The 17,661-nt window shown below is 44.9% G+C and overlaps 1 protein-coding gene across 1 annotated transcript in view; it reads right to left on the bottom strand.

Annotated features, from left to right (window-relative positions):
• Window positions 1-13: 13 nt before the first annotated feature.
• Window positions 14-17,661, bottom strand: part of LOC139218081 (prospero homeobox protein 1-like) — a 29,858-nt gene continuing 12,210 nt past the window's right edge. Inside the window, exon 4 of the mRNA XM_070849617.1 lies at window positions 14-4,915. Within this exon, the coding sequence (XP_070705718.1) occupies window positions 4,730-4,915 (186 nt within the window). The 3' untranslated portion in view covers window positions 14-4,729. The remainder of the gene's footprint in view (window positions 4,916-17,661) is intronic.

The following is a 17,661-nucleotide window of genomic DNA, read 5'->3' as shown; positions in this document are numbered from 1 at the left end:
TTATTTCCATTTTTTATTCATTTTGCACAAGCTTGCATATATACTGCACATACATTCAGTTCATAGAGGGTGAAGGCACGAAAGGCAATTTGACTACTGGTTGTTTTTGGGCTGGGCCAAAGCAATACAGGGGAAAAAAATCTCAAGAGAAAATACAAAACTGCTTCAAACTAGTGTCAGCTTTCTAGCCCACCTTCGGCCCTGTCCTGGAGCAAAACATAACAACCCCTTTTTTTTTTTTTTTTTTTAAACTGTCCAGTTCCATTTAGCTGCCAAGATCTCCATTTTCATCATTTTTCTCAATTGAATGAGCACGCTAGAATACTAATTTTTCAAATCCAATTTTAGGTAGATAAGATTAAAATCTTTTAAGTGGGTTCTACTCAATAAAATGCATTACAGCCTTCCCTGTTTGAAAAACAAAAGAAAATAACATCAAATAAATTAGGATAAATTAAACCAATAAATTACACAAAATCTGCAAGACAAATAGACACCAATAACAGAAAAAAGCAGCCATGTCACGAGTTTTATTTTACAACCTGTGTGTAACTATTCAGACTGTATTTGTAACATGGCTGTTCCAGTTGGAATTACTGCACTAGAATCGAATAATAATGTCATACAAAAAGCATCAACAAAACACTATTTACATTATAACATATTGCTAAGTTACACAAAGGCAGTATTTTTCACTGTAAGTCCACATCATTGATATTTACAAAAAAAAGAGGAGCAATGTAATAATAATAAAAAAAGAATTACTATTGAAAGCATCGTGAAACAAAAACCCCTTTCAAACAGGTCAGAAAACAGATCAGAGGAAATTATCGCAACACACACACACACACACCAAACACACATTGCCAACGCTTAATGAGAATCATTTACATGTCAGGATGGTACTCCCAGGGGTGGGGGAGGGGCCACAGTGTTGAGAATTGTGTCACTCACTGGTTCACAGGTTCTCATAATCGGTCTTTTCTCTCACACAGACACACACTCATATACATCTACACACTCACACACTCACACACAAAATGCAAAGCCTACAGAAATAAGTCCAAACTTTATCCAACTGTTTGAACCCGGTAAAAAAGGGTATAAATCACTTTTTTTCTGTCTGTAGTCTCTTTTTAAACTGTTATACTGTACAACATGTGCCCCCTCCATGACACTACTCTTCTGATGACAATGAGTTCCTGTCTCTCTCCCGGGTCAAATCTAGAGCTACGTCGGCGGCAGTCTGCCCTTGTTTTTGGACGAGACCGGGTCCACAGACTGCCAACGGGCCGCTCCGTGACATCATCATTACCCGACCGCTAGCCTAATGCATCGTTCTGTCAGCAAAAATTAAAGAAACGGATGCTGGTGCAACTTCAAGGGCACTGCCGACGGGAAACAGACCCCCGTTAAAGGCATGGCAGGGAAAAAAACAACCAAAACCTCTCCTCTGTGGGTTTTTGGAAGAGCGGTTATGAGTCCGGTTGGAGAGAGCGGGTCATCTCTCTTTTTTTTTACCCTTCTTTTTTTAACCACTCTCAACCCTCTCTAGCACTCTGAGTGATGATAGAAAAACTGTACAGCTATTCTTTGTTTCATCCTGACAGTATTTACAGTAGCAACAACAATATTTCATACTCTGAAAACATAGTCCAAGTTTATTTTTCTGATCTCAAGAAGACAGCCATTCGGCACAATACAAAAAGGTAAAGAAACCAAAATGAAAAGTGGTCACAAAACCTGCAAAAAACCTACAGCTATTGCTCCTAATCTACTAACAACTCACTTATTCAGAATACAGATTTAAACAAAGCCGTCACTAAAAATACCCTCAAGATTTCTTTTATGAAACAATTTCTAACAGTGCCTTCCAAAGAACTTCCACTACTGTATATATTTTTCCCATAGATTTATCTTTTACAATTCTTAAAAAAGGCTATATATGTATTTCAATAATGTTATCCTTAAAATCAAACGACCCCAGAATAGGAAAACTCGACAAAAATATTTCAATGCGGTATCAAGATCTCGCTAATCCATTTTTTTGCACATAAGTCTTCATTATCCTGAATTAATCTTTTTAGGCGCAGGAACTCTAACTTTAGGGCGGGGTTCCAGGAAGGGGGAGGGTGGGGCGCGATAATAATCTGTGCATCAGATAAAAGTGTCCTTTCCTTTCTCCTTTGTTTGTGGCGCTTTAGAGCCCTTGGCTGGTGCTTTGAGACATGCGGGGCCTAGCCCATCCTTCAGTGAGAAATGTGCCCGGCTCGCTCTCTCAGGGCTCCGGATCTTAAGAAGAACACTGTCCAGGGAGGAGGAGAGGGGGGACATAATGAAGGGAGTAGCTCTCTGTCTTTCTCTGCCTCCTTTTGTCGGGCGTTTTGTCTTGCTTAGACAAGTCAGCAGGTTAAGCAACCTGCCCCTTTTGATCTTTTGTGACACACACGCACGCACACACACACACGCACACACACACACAGACACACACAGACACACTAAAAGCTGATGTCGCCAAGGTGAGATCAACAGCCAGCTCGCACGCAGTCTAGGAAGTATTCAAGTCCTCTCATTGATTCAAACTTACCTCATGAAAAGGGTAGCTAACACAAACTGCTTCTTAAAATTCTTAAAAGCCTGAGAGGGCAGATAAAATTGATAAAACACTAGTTATACATGTAAGTCAAGTGGAACATCTGGGATTGGAATCTCAGGTTAAAGTGAAAGGAATGGCGTTTAGCAAACTGGGCACAGTGGCTTCAACAGAATCTCACTTTAAGTCTTAAAAGCTGCCAGTTTGGGATGGAGGGACAGAGCGGAGGGTTTCAGGTGCGTGTTGCTCCTCGCTCTGTGCCTTTGTCCCCGCTCTTTGTAGTGCTGAGAGCTTCTCCGTCTAGCCCTGCGGTGAGTGTTCACCTCTGACCTCGTATTGTTGCAGTGAGAGAGGAGCTAGATCATTCAAAGGCAGGTGAACATGGAGGGAAGGAGCAATGTGTGTGTGTGCTTGCGTATGTGTGTTCGTTGTTTGTGGGGGAAATTCCACTTGAAACAGAATTAATGAACGCCTGCGTTTCAGCTTATATTCATCTCTCTTTGCCCTCCTTGAATTATCTTCATCTCTGTAATGCTTTTATTCGTATGTATTCAATTATGCATTGTTCCAGCGACACTGTACTTTAGATTGCCACAGTGTTCTGATGTATTCAAGTATCAACTGCTATTGAAATAACTGCGTAATGTAATTTACACCTTGTATAGGCTAATCACAATAAAAATCTGCCATATAAACAGGCCGACTTCATCTCACGCATGAGCTATTTAGTGAACAGTGCTAGAAAAAGACAGAAAACTATGCAATTGTTATTGTGTATGTTCACCAACCTTGAACATATAATTAGACAAATAAGATTTATTTGATAGCTGAACAAAAGGCTCGTTTAGTTGGGGCAGTTTAGTTATCAAAGCTGGAGTGGCTATGGAAATTTGGCCGTTTAAATACAGCAAGTCACGGACCAAAAGGCCTGCATGTTCCTATCCTTCTGCACCGTTTACTTCATATGTTTCTGCAGCCGATCTCCTTTTTCGGCAGCGTTTCCGGACTGGTCTTGTGCAGGATAGGCTAGTAACTACAGCCGTACAGAGAAGCACACTCTGATGGCCCTCCATTAAAACCCCAAATCGAAACACTTTCCGAGCAAGTTGCCCCAGACCCCGACCACCAAAAAAACAAAACGAAATCAACAAAATTTCCACTTCAGAGATGGACAAACAAAAACGAGTAAAGAGAAAGACGGGAAGTGGGGGCAAAATATTTCAGAATCTAAACTCTTGTGGAATAATATTAATAGCAATAATTTATTTTTTCTGCAACGGCATCAAGGGACAAACAAATCTCGAAGTGCCAATCTTTAGCAAGCAGTGATGACAAATAATAATAATCATAAACAACAACAATAATAATAATCATCAAAATAATAATGTACAGCCAATAAACACAATGCCCAACTTGCAGGGAAAACACACTTCAAAACATGGTAGAGCTCAGTAGCTATTTGAAACCAGTCCAAGTCCCACAGACTAGTACAGACCAGTACCATGAGTCCAGTCTTAGTCCAGCCAATAACCTCACTAGGCCTTGTTTTTGTGTTCATGTGTGTACGTGTGTGTATGACTGTCCTGTTGGGGACATCTTCAGTAGCACAGTCTATTGGGCACCCACTTCACAGTTCATTTGGACACCCACTGGATTGGAGGGACACCCTTAGGTGCAATGAGTAAGGTCTTTAGGGAACCCAGCCTCTGTTCTTAGTAGTGTAAATGGGAACTCCTGCCACACACCGAGGATTTAGTTAGTGTTGATCATAAAACAGGCCAAACAGATGAGGGTTCACACGGTCCAGAAAACACCCAATAAGATTAGAGTCTCTTCAGTTCAGAATCATAGAAAAACAAAACAAATAACCATCATGATAATTATCATATAAGAACAACAACACAATAGCTAGGTCATTTAGGAACTGCCACAGAGGCTTCAGATTGGGAATGCTACTTCATAACTTTCATACATTCAAAAATTCAAAAATAAAAAACAGGAAATCAAATGAAAAGTTGGGGAAAGGGGAAAAAACAAAAGAAAATATAATTTTGAAATTCTATGAAATCAGAGAAAATAAAAAAAAGCGCAAAGCGTTGAGCGAGGAGGAGGAGGAGGAAGAGGAGGAGGAGAAATTTACTCGTGTAGAAGCTCTTGGAGACAGTTGGGGGACTTGAAGATCTCTGGGACCTCGCTGTCCAGTTTGCAGATGACCTTGTAAATGGCCTTCTTCCAGGACGGGTCCACATCTTTGCCGGCCACAATGGCATTGAAGAACTCCCTCAGTGTGATCTCAGCCACTTCCAGAAAGCGATCAGGGACCTTTGCAGGTACAGAAGGGGAAAAAAGGGTTATTCATCTCTACAAGGCTCGGATATGTAAAACCAAAATCAATTTTAGGATAAAAACCCCAATCATGCAGCCGCTCTCTCTGTTTTCTCCAGCTGTTTTGGCAGCTTCTGAGCATTTCAGATCACAAGAGGTTGCTTGCCAGCCGTTTTTGACTACACGTGATTTACATATTTTGTGCTTGTAGAGAAAAAGAAGGAACAAGAAACTCGACATCTTATTCAGAAAATCACACTAGAAACAGAAGTTAACAGGAAGCTAACATGGCCACTACGATGGTTCCTTAAGTATTTTTTCCTTACTGGAAATTCACTGTCGTTTTCTCTTTCTAACTGTCCTATTATATCACACCATAGAAACCTAGGAATGTCACTTATAACCAAGAGATGTGACAGGTATATATTATGGCCACTATTTGATTTTTTTCAAGCTTCAATTTCTGACAACAAAACATGATTTCCAGTTTGTCTGATATGGTGGCTAGCTCTAAACACCACATTACCCACAAGTCTCAGCTGCAGTTGCCAGTCAGACGAATGTATCAAATTCAGAGAGCTTCGTGGTTACAAACACGAACAAAACACTGTGTCATGGTTGCCAAACTCCTCTAGAGCAAAAACTTCTACTTGCTTGCTTGTTTTTAAATCACTGATTGGGTATTTCTTAAAAGCTCCTTGACAACTTCTGTTTGTTCTGTACACAGGCTTTTGCCTTTGATGTTCTGTCAAAGCATTTTCTAACGCAGTAGTTCACCTTTTGACATCTAACATTGTCTATGCAGAAAATGAACAGGACGCTTGGATCTGAATCCTCAAAAGAGCCTCCTCTCCTTCACAGCTGATATTGCAGCCGTGTTTTTTTGCATCACGTTCAACGCGACCAAACCCTCCCTTGTAGAATATGTTTGTATTTTCACAGTGGATGTAAAACCATAAATCTCCCATCTCTTGAGTATCTACTTCCTTAAAAGCCAATTGAGGCGTCAACCTGAGAAAAGACACTTCTTGTGAATTCTCAGGTTTCTCACACCTCCCACTTCCCTCCTCATAACACAGTGACCATGACATCTTTATGAGTCCCACTGTAAATCTGTGACCAAACAAGAGAGCAGAGCTGACTGAAGAGCGACAGAGAGGTGCTGGCGAAAGAGGAAGTACTAAATGCTTTGGGAACGGGGAGACACGCCGCCTCTTTAGTGTCCCTGACAGCAGCGCTCACCGACACCATGGAGATGATTAGTCTGGCAAAGATCTGTGACACCTTCCCCCAAGCCAACACTCACTCACTCACACACACACACACACACACACACACACACACACACACACAGGCGTGAGCACACACACCAGTGCACACACCTCCTTGTGCCAAGGAGATGACACATCCTGTACTGTTACAGAGCTCTACATAATGCTCGCGACACACACACACACACACACACACACACACACACACCAGCTACCCTGGTGCATTTGGCTGAGTCTCTTTCCTCGACTCAAAGCTCCGGGGCGACGCAGCCTTCAGGGGTCACCTGCTTGGATAATGCTGACTGTCTCCCTGCCCGCCTCCCTTGATGCTCACACAAACACACAGTGTTACACACACACACACACATACAGCAGCAGCAGCTTGCCCAAATGCCTGACAGTGCGCACTCCGCTCCGCTCCTCTCCTCCAGTGTCCTGCAGATACTCATCAGGAGTGTCAGGACACAGCAAGGTTAGTGGCCACTGGAACACACACACACACACACACACACACACAGACCTGGACACACACAGTCAAACACACAGGCATGCCTCTTCACACAGACACATACACACTTATACACACATGGGACAGCCACCCGCCCCCCCTCGGGGTGATGAATGGAGGCTAAGATGCCTGTGTGTCTGGTGTGTGTGCATGTCTCCGTCCACTGCTCGTGCGAAAAGGTGAGTCGTGAATAAGGAGCTTGTACGCTGTGTGTGTGTTTGGCAGAGAGAAAACACACAAGCTAACCTAATTCCCCAAATATTGAATTCCCCCCTCTGGTGCTCTAGAAGTGGATATAATTCATTGTTTGGACTGCTGTCTTCTCTGAAATACTGGCACAATGACCCAGGTGTGAGGGCAACTTTCTATGCATGTGTGGTCAGTGTCTATGCGGGTACCCTGTTCCCATGAGACCTCACTAACGGGCCGTTGCAGCGCAGCACCCTGGCCGTTAGACGCAGGGAGTGCCGCATTACTAAGAATATTCCTGCATGGAATTTCTCCTGACGTTTTGACTATAAAAGGACAGCAAAACGCTGACTGCAAGGAGAAAGCAATGTCAAGGAGAAAAGGGTATTGGTATTTCAGATCCTCTTGACTGAGCGAGCGAGAGAGTGAGACTGGGGAGGGAGGGAGAGAGAGAGAGAGAGAGAGAGATGGCAGGAGAAGGAGGGGCTCGGAAGAGTCTAAGGAGAGAGAGCAGAGCGACAGAACAGGACAGAGGGAGTTATTCCTGTCCCACAAGCCTTTGTTTTCTGAGTACGTGTGAGTTGTGTGTGTGAGCAAGCTACCTCCTGACCAGCAGTGAGCCTTAACTGTTAGCAACCCCTCCCTTGTCCCACTCTATCCCCCTCTCACCACCACCCCCCCTTCATCTCTCTCTCTCTCTCTCTAGGGTCAGCTGTTGGGCCTTTGTTCCAGAGGCATTGTGGGGGATTATCCAGTGTGGCCGTTCATTCGCTCGGCTGTCCGGTAAATGGGGCCAATCGCGTGGCTCACAATCCTTCATACATATTTCATAGGGCTTTTTAACAACTTCTCAGCAGAGCCCAAAATTAAAGGACAGATGTACAAAGAGGGGAGGAGAGAGGGAGGGAGAGAAAGAAGCAGGAAAAAAGGAGTGTGGAGCGAAGGATGGAGAGTTGTGTGTGTGTGTGTGTGCGGGATGACGCCTGGAAAAGGCAAACAAGGTGACTGAGAGTGCATCCACACTATGCCAGCTGAATTTGAAAATGTAGCTTTTTTCTCTTTGGCTTGTGGTTTTCACAATACGCCTGCAATTTACCTCGCTTGAAAACCGAGCTTTTTGTAAACGGTCTCCAGGGCAGATAAATCTCAAAACGCCAGATTTGTGTCTCATGGAGCTTTTGGAAAAGCCATGATCAGCGCCTGTATGGCAGTAAATTTAAGAAAACTTTCTGTCGCTTCTAACTTCCTCTGTGATCACTCATTTTAAAATGTCAATATAGACAATCACATGGCACAGCTGGTGTCATTAATATGCATTTATGTTTATTTTTGGCGACTTCGCAATCATCAACGGGGGATCAACGTCTCATCACAGGAAACACTGTGATTAGTCAACAAGGAGCATATAAAGACCGAGATCCGATCTATTTCATGCTTTTTCAGGTAACACAAAGGAAGAAATATGAATGTTAGAATACCTAAATTGTGGGTTTGCATGTAATAAAGTATAGTGTAGGTTGTTTTCAGATATAAACAGCATTTCCTAATGTAGCCAACTCAACCACTTTGGATGGGTCTGAGTGAAAGAGGACCAGCATGACTGAGGCTGACCTCTTTATGTGTCACACACAGATGCGTACACACTTTGTGGTGATAAAATCATATGGCCTTCATACAAATAAGTGGTTTAGTTCCAAGAGAAAATGTGAGAAAGAATGGATTGAAGTGTGTGCGTGGCGGGAGATGCAAAAAAAACAAAAGCTTTCATGAAAAGGGATATTATTGTTGCTCTGCCCCTGTGTAACACAATATGAAAGGAGGAAGGCAGAGAGCAAAAACGGGAGAAAAGAATCAGCGACGGAGAAAAAGCTGGTCTATAATACACACGTTTCCCTAACCTTTGCATTGTGTTGTATGTTGGGTAAATGCCAGTCGAGAAAGAAGGAAAGAAAGAAAGAAAAAGGGACTTCTCTGACAAGAAGCAGTGATGAGGCAGTTAATCACTCTCATTCACTGACTCCCTCCTCTCCCCCACAAGTCTCTCCCCCATTCTCTCAACCTCTGTCCATCTCCCTCTCTCGTGACAGGTTGCTTTGAGACAGAAGGATAAGCTCTTTTTCAGAGAGAGGGAATCGGATTTCCTGCTTTTTGATGAGATAATAAAATATGACGGAGGACAATAGGAGCCTGTGGACGGCTTGCTGGGAGCTATTCACTCCAGCAGCGGCCCCTGTCTTAAGACTGCTTAGACAAACGTTTAAAAAGGTAGCCAGAGGCCCAAGCCCTCGAATAAAGGCTACTGTTACACACACTGTGTGCAAGTGTGTGTGTGTGTGTGTGTGTGTTGTTGCATGTGTTTCGCTAAAGCCTGAGAAATCTCTTCTCTCTCGGTGACTCAGGGTTGGCTGTTTGTTTGGCCAACGTGTTTCTCCCCTTTGCTTTTGGGAACTGTCAGGAGATGTATTGCACCTTCTATTTGCACAGCGTTGGCCAAACAAGACGAGACCCTGGAAGATAAGGCTGTGTGTGTAAGTCAGTGTATGCGCTAGTGAGCTGTAGCCTTGAAGGATGAAATGCAGGGACACAACATAAGCCCCCGCTGCCAGCCAGGTTAATTCCTAACCCCAACTCAGCCTGGGAATGCCAACACTTCCCATGCTTCTCGTTCATTGTATTTGTTTGTATGAGTGCATATGAGACATGGAATTTATAGATTTTACAATGCACTGAATGCCATAGACAGGGTCCTCTGGCACTGATGTGTAGTATGTAGTATTTCTTTGTGGTGTCTGTATCTTATATTCTCGCCTCTGCGGACAGCGAAACATCAGCATCAGCTTTTGTTTTTAAACTTAAGTTGAGCAGGCCTGTGACATTTCAGAGTCAAGCCAGAGCTTCCCGAACCTCGAACACACACTCACACACAGGACCTTGTGCTTCACGTATCTGCTCTGATCAATAATCTACAAAGGCCTTGATAAGCCCTTGGCCCACACTGTCACTTTAGGCAAACACAACCCATGTACCCTTTCTTCCTACCCCTCACTGCGCTTGTCCCCAACCCCCTGTCCTGCTGATAAGACTGTGCCATAGCTGAAGAGTCTAACCAACTAGACAGGAAAAGAATGGGCAGACTCACAGTAGATCCTTCGTTTGATCATTTCCTTCCAAAGCGTGTATTTTTTCTTTTTCTCCATCTTCCATTATTCCTAAATTGCTTTCATATCCCCAAATGTCTCATCTGTAAAGTGTGCGCTTTTCTCCGTGCTTAAGTGACTACTGGGACAGGAAACAGGCCCCAAAGCTGAGCAAACACCAGCCACCGTCACTCCACAGATAGCCTTGAGAACATGGAGCCTTGAGGGGCTGTTGTGTATACTTGTGTGTGTTTCTCTCTGGTGTGTGCATGTATGTGAGCATAAGCACCAGCGTCACATGGGCTCTTCTCAAGGTGCACCTCCACCAGGGAGTCAAGGACAGGACAGGGTCAAAGACACTGATGAAGTCGCTCTCCTATCTCATCTTCCTCGCTCCTCCTCCGCCTTCACTTGCCTCAACCCCCCACCTCTACAGACACACACACACACACACATGCAGAAAATTCATGTCATATCAGGGCCTCTTTGACATGTCTTTCTTCTCCTCTCTTTAACTTGCTTTATAGAAAATTGGGGGCTTGTGGCGAAGGTGCTAGCTTTATATCAAGCCAAGCAACAGACACAGTCAACAGACTCTGAAGAATTGCAAACAGCAGGGGAGGCCAGAAAATCACAGTTAAAGCCCTTGTTTAGAGACTTTAAAATTCATCGTCTGAGCTTGCGTGGCTGACACTGGCTGAATGAAAGCAATCTAAGCGAAGGGGGGTCACCGAGCGCTGTAACAGGGCCTCCGGAGGTCAGGAAGTCAACTCGGCTCAGAAAGACTGCGAGAGCAGGAGGCAGAAGGGAAAGAAAGGAGCAAGGGAGTCTGGAAGATAGGAACAGGACATCTGGAGAGGAGGAGAACAGAGGGAGGGAGGGAGAGGAAGAATAGAGGGGTAGGAGGAAGGAGGGTGTGGGTGGGCGGGCAAACAATAAAGGATGGAGAGCAAGGAGCAGCAGCGAAGGAGGGAGGATGGAAGATGGATGTATGGATATAAGGAGGAGGGAAGGAAGGGCAAGTGAGAGAACAGGATGGCAGGAGAAGAAAGAAAAATAAACTACAGATTGGATTGAAGGAGGGAGAGTTTGGCATCAGCAGGGGAAGTGGTGTGTGTGTGTGTGTGTGTGCGCGTGTGTGTGTGTGTGTGTGTGTGTGTGAATGGGGGGAGGGGGGTTGCTTTGACACATCTGCAGCTCTGATGCACGCCCTGGTCATTTTGGCATGAGTCCCTTTGCCACGCTTCATTAGTCTCACACACACACACACACACACACACACACACACACACACACACACACACACACACACACACACACACACACACACACACACACACGGAGGGAGACCAAAATGGTCCAGAAATAATGACATAATCAGCAGCTGTGCCACAGAGCAGGCTGCCCCTCACAAGGTGACCAGGGACAGAAGGAGGGAGGAGAGGGGAGAAGAAGGGAGGAGGCAAAGGAGAGGGGAGTGCTGGTGGAAAAGCAGGGAGGAGGGAGAGTCAAGTGTTGGACGAGCGCAGTGAGAGAATATGTTTGTGTGTGTGTGTGTGTGTGTGTGTGTGTGTGTGTGTGTGTGTGTGTGTGTGTGTGTGTGTGTGTGTGTGTGTGTGTGTGTGTGTGTGTGTGTGTGTGTGTGTGTGTGTGTGTGTGTGTGTGTGTGTGTGTGTGTGTGTGTGTGTGTGTGTGTGTGTGTGCATGAGCAGGTGAGAAAAGGAGATCATGTAGTTCTTTATGTTTAAGTGATTCCTTGCCACCCCTGGTGCTCCAGGCTCTACACACAGATCTGGTCATTTAATCAGTGAACAGAATAAAGTGGCTTCTTCTCACATACAGGCGCACACATATGCGGACACACACACCACACGGTGAAGAAAGGGCCTGTCAGTCTACGCCAAACGGGGGCCCTCAATAGCCCCCAGCCATTCACTGAGAAGCTGATGATCCTGCTCCCTATTCTTTTCTTTCCCCAAGTCTTGTCACTGAAGTTTCAAATGATGCTCGCGGCACAGCGGTAATATCTGAATATTTGTCCGATTATTTCTTAAAGTTTTTTTTGTAAATATACATTTGCTTCAGAGACCAGAGAACTGGGCACAGTTAACTAGCTGGTTTAGGTACCAGTCTCCGTTAACAAACTACTACTAAAAAATACAATTCCTCATTAACCTCAAGTGGTATCTAATCTTTCAGGCTGTTGTGATGTTATTTGCCCTGGCTTTGCTCCAGAACATGTGAGAAAGTAATTTTAGTGAAAACTGTTCTGTAGATTATCCAGAGAATCAGAAGCACTTCATAGAAAGACGTGTCTGTTGAATTTTTTCATTGCTCAGAAATGGATATCCCCAAACATGGGTAAATAAAACTGGAACAATCTTTCAGTTTCAGTTTTTTAGTGGAAAAAATGTCTATAATTGCCTATAATTAAGGTTAAACCAATCTGTTCAGCCCATTAGCACCACTAAGTTATTACTTCTCACTGTCTTGTGACTTCTTGTGACATAATTGATGAATCTGATCAGTGCGAGTGTTTCGTTTTTTCTTGTTGAACTCTACGTCTCAGCCTGTGATTCAGTTCACACAGTGATAAATATGAGCGCATAACATAAGATGGCCCCCTCCTTAGGTCATCATTACTGCCTTAATAGTGCCATCTCTCGTAGAAACGGAAGCTGGTGTGTCTGCTTTCTCTGGTGAGAAAAGCAGGTGCAAACGATTGAATGTGGTTATACAAGCACTCTACTGATTATTAGATGCTGTATATGATACTGTAATGTGTATGCATGACCAATGTGCATGTGAGGGAGTTGGGTGTGTTTCTGCCTTTTCTCAATGGGAGCGATAGAGACCAGGGGAATGACAGTAGATATTGTAGATATGAGGGGGAGAAAGCAGGTTAGAGGAGGTGTGTGTGTGTGTGTGTGTGTGTGTGTGTGTGTGTGTGTGTGTGTGTGTGTGTGTGTGTGTGTGTGTGTGTGTGTGTGTGTGTGTGTGTGTGTGTGTGTGTGTGTGTGTGTGTGTGTGTGTGTGTGTGTGTGGGGTTGACATAAACCCACTGGCAAATTGTATCGGTTGTATTTTTGGAAGCTCTGAACCTAAATCTATAGAGCCAGCTTTTCATCTCGCTCCCTCTATCTTCTACCTCTTTTTGTCTTCAATCGCTCTTCAAAGAGAACCCTAGAGCCTTTTACTGAAAACATCACACCTGTGTGCAACTGTGGGTTCGTAGGTACTTATGTATGTTTATACACATTTGTATCTGTGTCTTTGCCTGTGCATCCAGTGCAACGGCCGTGACCTTTTCACCTCAAATCCCCTGAGGTCGAACCCTGGTCAGAGACACACCCCACACACACAAACACACCATGCCCTCCCTACGTGGTGAGAAAACCAAAAAAAGAGCAGGACCGAAGGAGTGTAAGACAGGGAGGGGAAAAGCAGGAGCAGGAGGAGGAGGAGGAGGAGGAGGAGAAAACAGACATTAGCCTCTCTAGGTGGAGAACAAATGGAGCCCCGAGAGGGACGCAAAGAGGAGGAACGAGGGAGTGAGGGGGGAAGGAGAGGTGAAGCACACAATGCTATGGGGCACGGCGGTTGGACAGACAGCATCTGCTCTCAGCTCTCTGTGGCTCTGGTAATGGATGGAGAGCTAGAGATGCACCGAGAGAGAGTGGGAAGGAGGGAGACGGAGAGAGAGCGGGAGGAAAAGCTGGAAAAGAGAGGGAGAAGGCCGAGGCCGCATGCGAGGACAGAAGCGAGCCGAGTGAGGGAACGGGGGCGAAAAGTAAAGATTTTATAAAGTTTTCTTTCATTATTCGACCTCTTTGGATGAAAAAGAAAAAGTGGATGAGTGTGTGTCTTTGGAGGGGCGTTATCAATTCAAATAGAGGGATGACAGACGGATGGACAGACAAAAGAGGAAGAGGGACAAAAGGAGTGAGACGTCTTTCTAATAGGAGAAAGAGCAGCTGATAAGGGAGGACACACGATACTTTGCGTGTGTGTAGGGACGAAGGCTTCTCACCGCGTTCGCTGGTCCCTCCCTCTCTCATAGAGATCATAGGGACTTCCTCTTTTAAATGCCAACGTGTGTGTATGTATGCGTGTGTGTGTGAGTGTGTGTGTCCTCTGTGGGAGGAGTGGTCACTGACAGAGGAAACTTGGCCTAGTCTGTCTTATGGAAATCTGAGAGTTTCCCAGAGCCATCATAAAACTGCCTCCCTATCAGACCCCACCTCATTCTCTCTCTCTCTCTCTCTCTCACCCCCTCTCTCTGTCACTAACCCATTACCAGGTCACACACATTCCTGTCTTATGAAAGATGATGTGTGTTGTCATTGGGGGTTCAAAGACAGACAGAGGGGGCTGTGGAGTAAAAAGAAAAGGACACTAAGCGAGAATTTTCACTTGAGTCCTCACATGAAAGCGCTCCTCGCTCAAAGTCAAGGCTTTGGGAGGCCGGGTGTGTTTCGGAAGACTTTGATGGCGATGGACAGAGCGAATGAGAAGCGGAGAAGAAAGAGAAGAGGAGAGGGGATCAGGAGGGGGGCTGAGAAAAGAGGAAAGTAAAGCCGGGGTCTAGGTAATTAACGGCAAGCTCTTTAATTACCGCTGGTGTTCATTGTGCCAGAAGGAATGTGACAATTATGCCATTAAAACTTCCTAATGGGGGGAAAAAGCGAGGGAGAGGAGGGGGGATAACGGAAGACATGCAAAAGAGGAGGATGAAAGAATGAAAGGAGAGAGGCAACAGAAGGAAGAGAGAACGACGAGAGGGAGCGAGGGAGGAGGGATATGAAAGGAAAAGGGGAAACAATCGCGACAAAAGAGGAGCTGGGAGGGAGATGGGGAGCGTATTAGGCCAGCACAGTGACAGAGCAGATTAGCATCAAACAAGAAAGGCCACAGACGTGTGTGTGTGTGTGTCTGTGTCTGTGTGTGTGTGTGTGTGTGTCTGTGTGTGTGCGTGTGTGATCACTGAAACAGAGGACATATTCATTCCAAAGACGCCACCAAGGTGGATGGAACTTTGATGATGCAGAATCTGGCAAAGGGAAAACTCTGCGTGTGTGTGTGTGTGTGCGCTTGCTGAATCTGCGTAGGCTCCTGTTTCAAGTGGTGGTGCAGGCAGGTAGGGGAGGAAGAGGAGGAGGAGGAGGAGGAGGTGGAGGAGAAAGGGGAGAGATCCACAGAAAAGGGCCTTGGGGGCATCCTGATACACATCCAGTACATTTCCATCTCCACGTTACCTCTATGACTCAGACACACACACACACACACACACACACACACACACACGACGGAAAAACATAACAACTGTGTCCATGCACATACATAATACACACAAACACACCATTCCCACACAAACATCAAACAGCGAAAAACACACAACCCACGCACCCGCGCTCACAAACACACACGTTCATACACACAAACAACACCCACACACACACACACACACACACACACACACACACACACACACACCAAAACGCCACACACAAACACTTACACGCAGAGTCTTCGTGCTCACCAAGGCGGTTGGTTTGTCAGGGGGGTTAGAATTTGCATGGCTGGGCAAATTTTCCTTGTGCTAAACTCTAATCAGCTGCTGTATCTCTCAGACACCTGCCTAGCAAAAAAAACCTTAATATGCAAAACACCCTCCCTCCCTCCTCACCACTGCAGCTCCTCGGCCAACAGAAGACTTATTCACCTGGCCTCTCTCACTCTTTTCCTCTCTCTCTGTCTTCTTGCAAATTTTCACATTTATGTATGCAAATAGGCTGTTCCCCTTAAGCCTGTTTTAACAGCAGCTTCCTGGTGCCAGGAGAAGAATGACAGTTTTGTCTGAGATGTGACTCAGAAAGAAGGGGTTTGTCGGGGGGGTAAAAGATGACACGTTATCTCTGTTAGGGCAGGTACTGCGTTTTCGTTAGGTGCAACGTTTTGCGTGAATTTGCACTTTCTCCCTAGAGGTTGTTCTGTCCATGTCCTGTATAATGTGAGTCACACAACCTTATCTAAGAGTCTTTTGATCCGTTTCATTCCTTTAACGCAGAGTGTCATTCAAAAAATTATTTACGTTTGCCTTCCGTCGTCCAGGGCGCATTTGGCTGTTTTTAACATTTACTTATTCTTAAGGCACAAAGTCAAACCCACACAGAAAGCGCAAAACAAAAAAACAAGCTTTGCTCATTGTTTCTTTGCTTTTCAAATGTAACTGAAAGAGGAAGGTTATCGAGTGCACTTGTGTACAAGCTTGCTTTTGTGATATTTCAACTCTGGAAGCCACTTGTGGTCTGATCTAAAATTTAACACACAAGTTGTGAAAAGATTTACACGTACAGTGAGGATGGACTTTTCTGTCAAGTAGAAGAAGCTCTTTAATTGAACAGTATTTGATAGATTCTGGACTATTCAATTCTGGACGAAGGAATACGTGTAGTTTTAAAAATGTTTAACCAAGTGATTGAACATTTTTGCGGGAAAAAAAATATTTTTACGTTACATCCTGTCCCGGAGGGGATCTTTAAACTTCTGTTTTGACAAATAACACAGGCCCAAAAACAAGGACATGCATACAAAAATCAAGTTTCATGAAGCTGTGTGTTTCTGAGATATTATTTCCCAACAGGGACTTCCATTTCCTGTTGTGGGTGTCAGGTGATTTATCATAAGCAGAGCATAATTTGATATGAAAACAGAAACATGCATTTGAAGGAAAATAAGCCCTGATTCCAGGATCAGGAAAAATGAAACCTAAACGTCCAGAACAAACTCAGAAAATACTGTTTTTATCCTTTAACGGTGCTCTCCTTACTGCGCTTAGCCTTTCCTTTGGGGGTGTAAAAATCTAAACTTTGCCGCACCTATTTAAAGTCACTCTTGTCGTCTTGATTTAAACTTATTCCCTAGTCACTAAACAAATCATTCCCGCACCAGTCATGAGCAGCTGAACAGGAGGAATCGTGTCATTTTTCTTTGTGCTTCGCTCTGATGGACTTTGGGCTTATTGAGACCTCATATATACAAGTGCTTCTGCCTGCCAGAGTCTTTCAAAGCCTCCCTTAAGAGGGCTGAAGATGGATGTGGGGAAATGTGAGTGTGTGTGTGTGTTTGGGTGCACACAGAGGAGCCCCAGTGGACGAATAACGGACAGAGAGAGATAGACGTAAACAGAGAGAAAGAGGGTGAAGCACTCTAAATGTGAGCGCTGCAAAACTCCCACTGCTCGCAAGGGCACTTCTCTCCTGCACGTCATCTCTCTTTCCCCCTCTCTCCTTCTACCCTTCTTTCTCCCCTTTCTGTTTCCCCTCGATTCCCTTTCTCCCTCCCTCCCTTCATCGCTCTTTCCTTTGTCTCTGAGCTCTCACCCTCTATCCCCTATCTATCCATCTCCCTCTTCCCCCTCTCCCCCTCTTTCTCTCCCCTTCCTCTCACTAAAACAGTAGGACGCTTAACCTTGATAACAGTGAGATTTTTTCCCCCCTCAAAGTGACACACACACACACACACACACACACACACACACACTGGAGAAGTGCTTTGCCAGCATGCCAGGCCGGTCCAAGGGACGGCTGTACCCTTCGAGGTGAACAGGACACTGGGAAATGCAGCAACAACAAAACA

The sequence above is a fragment of the Pempheris klunzingeri genome, chromosome 18 (genome assembly GCF_042242105.1).
Source record: "Pempheris klunzingeri isolate RE-2024b chromosome 18, fPemKlu1.hap1, whole genome shotgun sequence".
Classification (NCBI taxonomy): domain Eukaryota; kingdom Metazoa; phylum Chordata; class Actinopteri; order Acropomatiformes; family Pempheridae; genus Pempheris; species Pempheris klunzingeri.
The sequence above is the reverse complement of the archived record's forward strand: the minus strand, read 5'-3'. Positions and strand labels throughout refer to the sequence as shown.